The sequence below is a fragment of the Nannobrachium achirus genome (assembly GCF_963921795.1).
Source record: "Nannobrachium achirus genome assembly, chromosome: 1".
Taxonomy (NCBI): Eukaryota; Metazoa; Chordata; class Actinopteri; order Myctophiformes; family Myctophidae; genus Nannobrachium; species Nannobrachium achirus.
In genome coordinates this window covers 23336467-23348458 of record NC_137810.1, presented here as the reverse complement: position 1 = coordinate 23348458, position 11992 = coordinate 23336467, and the positions used below count along the sequence as shown (strand labels likewise).

Here is an 11992-nt window from a genome sequence, read left to right as displayed (position 1 = left end):
TGTAAAGTTTGCTGCTCTATGGGACGGGACGGCCCAGTTCAGGCCGGGCGGTGCTTCATGCATATTCAACAGCGTCAGGGGGGAGGGGAGGGGGGGTGTTTATTGATTATAAAACTTTACGAACCCTAAAAACACTCCAGTATGGCTTTGTAATAACACCTAATTGGTAAATGCTGTATTATTATTAAAATATAAAGTGTAATGGAAGTTTTTCAACTGAGAGAAGTTTTTGAAAAGGGGTGGACGGAGGATTGAACTCTGCTCTGCTGGTAAATCTCAGCTGCTACACTCCGCCCTTTGGGGGATTCATTCGCTTACTCCGCTAAACAATAAAATAGAGCCAGAGTCGAGTGAGACTGCGAGAGACCACAATAACACAAACTAGATTCTAATATGACTTTATAAAGTTCCAGATGTCAAAACTCAGCATTCCTACAACACGTTTGATTTCGACACAATCAAACAGCGTGTGATAATAAGTGATATATTGTTTGAAAGGCTACTGGAATACTGGATGGGCTGGATAAGTTGCGCTGTGTGGTGGTGTGGGTGTGAATAATCAAGTGAAACCCGAGAAAGTTGTGACAGCAGAGAGAACGAGAGAGAGAGAGAGAGAGAGAGAGAGAGAGAGAGAGAGAGAGAGAGAGAGAGAGAGAGAGAGAGAGAGAGAGAGAGAGAGAGAGAGAGAAGCGAGATCTGCCTGTCTAGACCTCTATTGTTCTGGAGGACTAAACAATAAATCACATTCACAGTCCAGTGGTTTAATAAAGCTTCATTATGAAGTCTTTGATTTTGTTTTTGTTTTTGATGTCTAGCCTTTTTCAAACATTATTATTAGAGATTAGATAGCTCAATCCTTCAACAATTAGGCTACAGCGACTTGATTGATCTTCATTTTGATTAATCTGATCATCAAAATGATCAATCTGATCAACATAAAGGGAAAATAAAATAATTGCGTTTTTTAATAAGTGTTGTAGTAGTTTTATACACTTTTGTTTGTTTTAGTAACTCATTCAAATTATGTTTATTTTTCAATTTCAGTAGGCCTACATCACACACACGCACTGACATCACGCTCTGGCTTCACTGTGATGTCACAATAACAGAATCCCTTTTATGCCCATATATGGAGTTCCCTGATGTCATCAATATTAATGATGCCCTGTTAGAGAGATCCCTGTGATGCCAGGGGAGACAAATCCCTTTTATGCCCATACATGGAGATATGGAGATCCCTGTGATGCCAGGGGACCAAATCCCTTTATGGAGATCCCTGATGTCCACATCCCTGATGTCCACATCACTGTGGCGCGTCGCCCTGAGGCGTCTACACTTAATAGCTATATACAGTATACTAGTAAGACACCTCAGGGTGACTTGCGACCTCAGGGTGACATGCGGCGAGGTCGCATGTCACATATGGACATTTTATTTTATTTTATCCTTTATTGATAATAATATGTATCCATATACATACAATATATGTTATGCCCAATGCCATACATGGAGATGGGCATTAAAAAAACGTACGTTAATTAGTAATGCCAAGCAGGGCCTTGGTGAGTCCTTGGTTTGATGCCTGTGGATCTCCATATATGGGCCATAATAATGTTCTTAATATTGACAATATAGGAATCTCCATATATGGGCATAAAACGTAGGGCCTTGGTTTGATGCCTGTGGATCTCCATATGGGCATAAGGGGTTACCCTAACATTCTCATTTTCGGCCTCCATTTTCTGTACAATGTCACGTGACATCCCTTTTATGCCCATATATGAGTCATTCTGTACCACATCACTGTGATCAACTTTCGCTTTGCCATGCAATCAACTTCAGAGCAGTGATGTGGCACAGAGTGACAGTGAGTCACAGTGATGTGGTACAGAATGACTCATATATGGGCATAAAAGTGATGTCACGTGACATCACTTCCTGTACTGAAAAACACGTGACATCACACTGACATCACTTCCTGTACGGACTGACAGAAGGTCAGACAAGCGACAAGGTTTTTCAGGGTATAATGCGACCTTCGGTCGCAATTAGTATACTACCATACTGTCTTGAGTCTTTTAAGAAAACCATATAATAAACCATATCCCAAAATCAGAAGTTAAACAAATTAAATCTCCCCAAATCATCCTGTAATTGACCCTTCATTAAATTGGTGCTGGTGGGTGTTGGTGTGCCGTGCCATTTATGGCATGAAAGGTTGAGCTTCACAAGTTTTCTTCTTTATTTCAGGGTCACAATGTGCAGGATTTCTAATGTTTAGTTTTTTGCTATGTCTTTTCTTACAAAAACTGCTTTTTAATTCTATGTCATGGTGCAGTGTGGATAAGAGAATCGGTTAGATGCCTCAAATGTAAAGAAATTAAGGCTAGAAGCATCATATGACAGCACATAGTCAAATATGGATTGTTAATTTAACTCTTAGAGGGTAACATATTGGAAGGTTATCAGTGTTGGGAAAGCAGCTGTCTTTGGGTCATCTGGTAAGGTCATCAGACCACAGCTTTCACCACACTCGTGACGGAGTATGATGATGATGAAGTATGGTGTGGTCTTAACTTGACTAATGACTTGGATTTTGAAACCATTTGCAAAAAAAGTTTTTTAAGTTTACTTGACATATTAAATGGATAGGTCTATATTCTTTTGGAAAATTAAAAAAATTAAATACAATAGAAATAAATGAAAAATAAATGAAGAATTAATTGAAAAAACATGGCCTGTTCACGTATTAGAAGGGCAGTATGAGTCACCAGAACCAAGGACGGGTGTTTTAGATGAATCTTGTGAAAGTTACAATGGTTTGTATAGGAAGAGGACGTGTCTAAATACTGAATCAAGCAACTTAAAAAATGTTCCAAGTGCTCCCAAAAGCCTGATTAGAAGTTTTTTTTCAAGTGAAATATCCCTTTAAATTATACAATCAAGTAGAATAACAATTCAAAACATAGGCCTACACTCGCAGCCTACCCTCCCCTGCCCCTTCAAACAAACCTAGCCCAGCCCAGCCCTACCCTCCCCTGCCCCTTCTTTATACTTACTGTTTGTATTGACACATTGACATTTTTGGAGCTGTGTGAAACACAGGCTCCCTATACGTGGCTGTGTGGGTCTGTGTGTGTGTCTGTCTGTCTGTGTGTCTGTATGTAGCCTGACTTCGGCGCGTAACTAGTGCCGCACCATTTACGCCACTCGCGCAATATATACATCAAAATGTGCGGCTCGGCCGGGAATGGTGTTCTATTACCTTTCGTTCCGATCCGCCTTACCATGCCGACGTAATCGGCAAAAAACGACGCTTAATTGTCCCCATTGACTTATAATGGGACAATGCAAGAAATCACTTTCAGGTATTTTTCTCTCGTAAACCATAGGAGCTACAGTTTCAAACCTCGGAGAGGAGATTCATAATGATTTTAAGAATGAATCGAAAAATAATTACATCACTCGGCCTCATGGTGGCGCTATAACGGCCCACTTTACGTTTTGCCCCGTAACTCTTGAACCGTGGATCGGAAAATTAAAATTCTTTTAGTGAACTGTACCGTCATGAAACTGTACCTTTTCCTATGCAAACGTCTAATAAAGTCTTCAATCAATCAATCAATCAATCAATCAATCAATCAATCAATCAATCAATCAATCAATCAAACAAACCTATCTGAGATCAACCAGAGCAGTCATGATGACTCTTAAATGAATGATTTAGCTGGTCACTTCAATAGAGTGAGTGGGTTGAACACACTCACAATCTATCTGTGTCTCTCTCGGGTCAGTGTTGTAGAGTTGCGTCCATCTGTCTGTGGCAACAGTTGACTCGGCCAAAAGCTCAGCTGACAATGACACACATTCACACACTCCACCCTACAACCATGAGCATGCACGCACGCACGCGGCACGCACGCACGCACGCACGCACACACGCACACACACACACACCCACACACTTCCCCTAGCCTGGGAAACACACCTGTCACCTCCCTCCACACTCCTGACATCTTTCTCATACATATTTTCTCATTTGACTTTTTGTCCATCTCATTAACTCAAAGTGTTCTTGACTGTGCCCAAGTACATATGCAATAACAAAAACTTCTAAACACCATACATATAGAACGTGTCCAACAATATGTGAGAAGTCGCATTATTACATGAAGCAGCAGAATTTTGCAGCACCTATATTGTTCCCAATTTTTGACCAATTCCTGTTGCCAATCAATGTTTTTTGAGCGGTGCTAACCTCTCCAATACGTGACTTGTCATATGTTTATCCAAAGGTTTCTCCATGGTATCAAATACTGATATTTGATCCCTATCCTGTGACTTCATGTGGGTCTATCATCATCAGCAGCACTGCTCACTTCACACAGTTGTGATTTTGAGCAGTGCTCCTGGAACAGGACCTATAGCTCCAACATCTGGCTTTGTCCGGTCCGTGATAGTAAACTGAAGCACGGCCACAATGTCCGGCCTACATCCTGGTCTAAACAGCTCAAAGTTAGTTTTCCGGTCGAAAACAGGAGAGCTCAAAGTGCTTTGCAGGATGCACTGTGATTGGCTAGTGAGATCATGATGCTTGATGAAATGAACTCATGAATAGCACCCCTCATTTCACACTAGTTGTGAAAAATGTCCGGTCCTGAAAAAATGCCCAGGTTCTGAAGCCTGGCCTACACATCTGGCCTACATTCTGACACCAATGTCCCGCCTCATCATCCTAAATTAGCCAAACTTAGCAGGATGCTTAATGAAATTAACTCATAAATAACACTGCTCAAGTCGTGCGGCAAGTCGGTACTGGGAGCTGATGGTAGGTGTGGCGCTCCACCTCAGCAGTCCATCTCCCAGGGGTCTAGCACATTGTAACGGGGACTGACTCCCGCGTGTTACCGGCTGATACCGACAATAAGCCACTCCCGACCTACTTGACTTGACTTCACACTAGGTGTGATTTTTATGAGGTTGGTGAGTCTATTTTAAAACCACTGGAAAACTTCTGGTGAATTTCCCAAGGCCCACAGGGGGCGTACGGTGAGCTGCCAACGGGATGTACATTATCAGTAGCCTACAGCCCTTGAAATAAATACAGGCCAGTCATTTATTTCTAACATTACTACCACTGTTACAACCAACCAGTTAAATGTCAAAAGTCCAGGTGAATATTATCCACAGGAGACCAACTAGAAAACGTATTTCTATCTGAGAGGAAGTGACCTCAGGGGGCAACATCTGGAAGCATGAATCAGCATCAAAGAGGAAATGACACAGGGGAAACACCTGTCACTTCCTATGGTTGTCTGACACAATAAATACATACTCTACATGTATGCTTTCTCTCGCACGTACATGTGCATGCACGCACACGCACGCACGCACGCACGCACGCACGCACGCACGCACGCACACACGCACACACACACACACACACACACACACACACACACACACACACACACACACACACAGACACATCTATACTATAATTTTGCGAATGTCTGAGTGAGTGAGTGAGTGAGTGTCTGTCTGTCTGAAACAGCGTTTCTCCTCAGTGGCTGGAGCAATTGATCTGAAATCGCATCACCATTAGCATATGAACACACCTAACATAACTGTGAAGCCCGTTTGTCACTTTCACAAATCATATACTGTATATTAGCATTTTTATGGTGTATCTACTATCTATTCTGCATCTAGCATGAGGCACATCTATTCTGCATCTAGCATGAGGCAACATGTTTAACCAGCTCTCTCTCTGTGTGTGTGTGTGTGTGTGTGTGTGCAGGCAGGCGGGTGTGTGCGCAGGCGGGTGGGCGGGGGGGGGGGGTAGCCATTAAACTAAACGGGTATTTCTTACATTGATGCTCCCACATATTATCATGCAAGCACCAGTTAAAGTTACTTTCCATCCCTCATATACTGTATGCACAGTGCACATCCCATAACCCACACACTGCACATCATTTTGGAGCTCATATCTTTGAACGGGTAAGGGCTAGTGTATGTAATTGGCACTCCTCCTGGAGAAGGAAGCCTAAAGTGAGAAGGAACAGTTTAATTATTACCATTCAGAATCCTTTTCCCTAGTGATTTTGCATTGCTCTGAATTAATAATTCAGTATCATGTTTTTGGAGACAGAAAAAACATTTGTCTGCTGGACAGGAGCAAGAGACCGTCTCCGCTAACCAATGCTACAAATCACACCAAAGGAAGGATGGTTAAAAAATATTCCATTCATTTATTACAATCACTGACAATTAACAGCCATTCCCTCCATGTGGAAATATACAAAGTAAAAAAGCAGGTATATGATTGAATCTTAAGACTGGACTGCACGTCTGGCATTCACAAAATGATATACAGTTTATATATAAACATTTTAGTACCACTACTTCATCCTGGGTTCCCAAATGAAGAAATACACCAGCAAGTACATTTTAGTGAGCCTTGGTTTAAAAAGTGAGCTGTGTGGTATCAAGTCACTGAGTGGTCAGTAGAGACCAAAAATAGGTATCAAAGAAGGTTTGGTTCAGATTTCACTGTTTGTCCTCTGTTCACAAAGGCCACGAATGACATAGGGCAAGGCTGTACTTTAAATAGTGTACTTACATTCATCATACTGTATATGTAAAACACAAATGCAGTTCTTGAAACAGATGAGTAAACCTGGAAAGTGATCCCTTTGTTTCTTACCCTTTTCCCTGCTCTTTATGTTCCAACGATACTGTTCACCAAAGATATGCCTGTGAAGTGTTTATTTTTCTTGGCATTCAACATTGGAATAGGATACAAACACCTGGGGATGATGAGCTCAGTGGAGATAAATCACTGGGAAAACAGGAATGGTCAGACTAGAGCCTGACCGATATTTAGGTTGGCCAATTATTTTTATATTAGTCTTGTGTTATTTACTGTTATGTAGCTGATGTGCCATCATTACACTGCCACCATTGACCTGCTGGTGAATGCAAAGCTGGACAAGGCACTCTGTCTGAAACTACTGCCTCCTAGCTGTAGAGAGGAGATGTGCAGGCTTCTGACTTTCATGGCTCTGGCAGCTGATCCTGTGGCGATAAAACAGGACAAAGAGATGGAGAACAGACTGGCAGTGATGAGATCATTCTGCGGGGCTATTCTCCACAGCAGGAAGCTCTCCACTGAGAAAGATCAACTGATGGTGATCTTGTTGACAACAGAATGGAAATCTTCAAGACAAGCAGGTCAGCACAGCATCTCGAATGGGGCGCAACAAGATGTAATGGCCTCTACCTTCTGCCAGCAGGTCCATCATCTATCCTGATGCATGATCACCACAAACCAGCATCTCTGAGATTTGCTTAAGACCATCCATCCACCAGGATCCTAAAATCTCAGCCAAGGAAAGAAAGCGCCTACTGGGTCAATTTTACCAAGGCCACCCACTTATATTTAAAGAATACTGTATTAAAGAATAGTGTATTATAAATGTTTTGCCTATAATGACATGCCCAAAGTAGGAACACCAGGTTTAAAGTGGTTACGTCTGTGGGTTTCATAACTAACCAAATAAGTATTTGTGACTACATTGGATCCATTTGAACACGTTTTTTTTTTTGGAGCTGTGTGGAACACAAGCTCCCCTATACGTGGCCGTGTGTGTAGGTATGTGGGTATGTGGGTGGGTGGGTCTGTATGTAGCCTGTATGTAGTAACCCTGGGTGACCAGAGAGGTGCTGTTGAGTCTAGCCTGCCCTGAGCATCAACTGCAATACACACACACACACACACACACACAGCTCCACTTCGAACAGAGGTTCGATTTTTTCTTTTCAATTTCTCAAATAACTGTTTTGGACAAACAAAGGAGTATTGTATTGTGTAAAGATTAGGTCCATATTCTTTTTGTGTGTTTTGTATGTTTTTATGAACAAAATAAATATATAAAGTACAAAAAAAAGGGGGGGGTCAACTTGTTATAGTTTTTGAGTAGGACTAGGTTAAGTTTATGTGTGTTTGTTTGTGTTATAAGTTAAATCTTCTCAAAAAGAAACTTTAATTAAATAAAGATTTGGCGGGGGGTCTCTAGACCTGACCTGACCTTTCTATTAATTACCATTTATTTTATTACCAATTAATTATTGTAATTACCATTTATTTTATTACCAATTAATTATTGTAATTACCATTTATTTTGCATTGTTTTACTACAGTTTCTTTGATGATATCTTCTGCATAGTACTGTGTTCTGTCTGTCTGTCATTCAATGTTATAGGAGTAAAAAAAATAAAAAGGACCTCAATTGAAACAAGCCATAAGCTTTTTGGGCGTATCCTTTTAGTTGACCGTGTACCAGTGAACTAACTGTACTGCTATAAAAATGTACCTTTTCCTATGCAAAGTTCTAATTAAGTCGTCAATCAATCAATCAATCAATCAATGGCTCTAGGTGCACAAATACTCAACTTCATCACTGCTGCTATACCACCCCTAAAGCAACATCCTTTCAAATCCAACATGATTAGTCCCATGAGAAATTGAGAACCTTATATGGTATGAGACAGTGTCAAAGGGTATTTACAATGTAACACTTCGTCTGATCTCGAGAAACCCCGGTGAGCAACACAAGACAATGTTCAATATTTGCCAAGAGGAAGTGGAAACTGGCCAAAGATCCCAGTCAGGAAATAGGAACACTATTCATCATGTACAGGAAGAGAGGTGGGGGCTCTATTTGATGTTGCGTAGAATACGTCGCGCGTGATTGGTCTTCATGGCGCCCAGGGCAGTCTCTAATGTGCTAATGAGGTGAAGGAGGGTTGCAGGATCTGTTTGTAGAATCCTGGCACTATGGTTACCGCCATCATCTGCCAGGACCAACCGCGTTGTGACGGTGGGAACAACCTGCTGACGAAGGGAACGACTTGCCACCTGGGCGGGAGGAGAGTGATGGAATAGTGCAGAAGAGAAACGCTACTTGTCATAGGAAAATCAGTATAAGGATGTCAAAACAGACTCATTCATTCATGAATTCATTATTTAAAGTAAAAACTGCCTTCAAATATGAATTTTAATCCGATTTGGAAGACAAAAAGAGACAAAAGAAATAAAAAAAAATAATAATAATATTAATAATAACAAAAGTCTTATTTCTCCAACACAGACATCTAAGTATAAACACATTCACAATTACCTGTACATCTAGTCTCCACTCCAGATTGTGGTAGGAAGGCAGACTGGGGGCTAGCTGGGTCAGAATGCACCGGATCTCCCTTTGGTGCTCTAGATACAACTACAACACCACACCACACAACACAAGAACTCAGTATACTTAAAAATATTGTGGAAAATAACGCAACTCTGTCACATCACATCTACATTCTGCATCTGCACTCAGAAAATGTAATAATTCTCTACTGCAACTGGTTATGGGGGAAACGGTAAGAATGCGTGATCAGGGAAAAGGCCGACCCGCTAAGGGGATCCGGGGGTGAAGTCCTCTCTAGTCTGCGTAGAAGGCTTCTGGCTACACTGTGTCATTATGACATCATAACTTTCTTACTGTGCATGTTGGTTTTGCGGTCCTTGTTTGCACAGTTTATTTCTTTGTGGCAGAGGATGCACTTAGTATGACCTTATTTATTTACATCCCATAATGTATATTACAGAGTATAACTGCTCAAATGCACCGCTCCACTTCGAACTGATGGGCTTTTACAGTAGATTCACACGCATCCAAACACGCCAGACACACCAGACCCTCGAGACCAGCGTTTGCCAAATGGTGACAAGTTTGCATGCCTGGTAGAGCTTTCTATTGTTTCTGCAGTGGTTAAAATACTTTATTTTCAATGTATGATTGCCTTTATTCTGACAACATAAAAAGGAGACTGAAACTAGATTTAAAGTCACCTGTAATAGAATGTCGTTGAGCTGTGTGCTGAATCCAAGAACCAACACGGAGTCCTGGAAATCTACTTCTGAGATCTACAAAGGCAATATGGTATATTATGCAAATGTGATCAACTGAGACCATCACAGCCAGAGGGAGATAGAGACAAACAGAGAGTATATTTATGTTTCAGTCACCATGAGTTTAGAGCTCTCTGTAAGTAGAAACATCAGGCCTTCTACTCCATGCTGTACTGTCTCCACATTGACGTTCAGCTTCCCTACAGACACACACACACACACACACACACACACACACACACACACACACACACACACACACACACACACACACACACACACACACACACACACACACACACACAAACACACACACACACACACACACACACACACACACACACACACAGGTAATGCATGTTACATCCCCATAGACACCACATTATAATGTGTATCAATCTCTCAAGATTCAGAGATAAAGGTGCTGAAAGGTTGGCAGACTGTGTTTGTATTAATCATGTATTGATAGATCTATATGCAGTTCTGTAGCCTATGTTATAGGTACTTGTTCTTATCGTATCCATACTCAGTATACATACATTTTCTGTTTAGCCTTATACTATTTAATTGAAGGCAATACTAATAATTTACTCCTATATTAGAGACAGAGCTATAACAATAATTGTGAGCTTCACTTACTAGCTGCTCCCTCATAGATTTTGTTGTTGGTTCCTCTCCTCAGGAACTCCACTGCTATGCGTCCAAACTCTCCCACCACTGAGGAAACACGTCATTTAGCAAGCTTAGCAACAGATGCTGCTAAACTTGAGTGTAGTATTTTATTTCCAGAATCCAGACAGAAGCAGCAGCTACACACTATATGTCCATATCATCCGTGTCATATGAAAACGTAATTTATCCTGTAGCTGATGCTGATTTGCCAACCCCAAAAGCAGATATACAAGCTCACAACTTTGAGAACGTAGAACGTCTTGTGTGAGCTTGTCGATCTGCCATTTTCTCTGCGCAACACTGGCAACCAATATAAACACAAATCAGACTTTAGAGTTCACTGGGACTAGCATACACACAGTAGATATTTGCAAATGTTGGCTTCGTACTGTCTATTAATTCTACGGGGAAAAACACGTTTCTAATGTATAATAATATCTAAAGTCTGTCACATAACGTAGCATAAAGGGAGATTGATGTCTATTATTTACCTGCAGGATCAACCTTTGGCAGAAAACCCAGATGTTCTTTATGCTCGTCAGACAAAACCAACAACATCCTGGCAATATATAGAAGAAAGTCTGTAGTGGAATTGAAAATCACCTCGGTTTATTGACAGGTGTGTAAAAAACGATAATGAAATGTACAGCTAAACAACTAGCTTGATCAAAAATCTAAATCACATGACTGTCAAGTGGTCCGAGGGTCCGATGGAAACACAAAGTTAGACCATTGGTTCCACGGTACAAGTCATGGCGTTGTAGAGTCGCCCCCTGGCGGAAATATAAGAATACAACACATATTAAGATTATTAAAGGGATAGTTCACCCCCTGTAATGATTTACTCACCCCATGGAGCAGTGCTTGTCAAACTCTTTCAAGTGAAGAACCCCCAAATTGACACTTATTAGCCCACGGATCCCCATTTGAAAAGATATGCCAGGGACCCCCCATAAGAGATTTTTACGGCTCTAGCTGTGATTTTCAACCATTTTAGTTTCAAGGGCCCCCAGTTTATATTATAAAATCATTGTTAATTTGTATACTCTCAGAGTTACATGTCCATAAAAGTCCATTTGGTTCCCAATTAAAATTTGGCTGGCCTGGGAACCCCCTGGAACTCCCTCAAGGACCCCTGGAGATACCCGGACCCCGTTTTGAGAACCAGTGCCATGGAGACTTGAATTCATGGATATTTCTTGTTGCATTCCTAACCCAATAATTTGATGACCAGCAGTGGTTCCCTATGGAGACATATACATTAATGTACAGTATTTATTCTATTTAAAGTTATATACTGTGTACCTTTTTCAATTAATCATGACCCTCGTCAAATCTTTCGTTTTAACTAAAAAC

At 41.1% G+C, this 11992-nt stretch overlaps 1 protein-coding gene across 1 annotated transcript; it reads right to left on the bottom strand.

The window, feature by feature from the left end:
- Positions 1–7318: 7318 nt before the first annotated feature.
- Positions 7319–11313, bottom strand: commd2 (COMM domain containing 2). Its single transcript, XM_080721709.1, has 6 exons — positions 11128–11313; positions 10604–10681; positions 10082–10164; positions 9905–9979; positions 9186–9284; positions 7319–8923 (listed from the first exon to the last, which is right to left on the bottom strand). Exons 1-6 carry the CDS (start codon positions 11192–11194, stop codon positions 8723–8725), a joined length of 603 nt encoding a protein of 200 aa, XP_080577835.1. The 5' UTR covers positions 11195–11313; the 3' UTR covers positions 7319–8722.
- Positions 11314–11992: the final 679 nt, after the last annotated feature.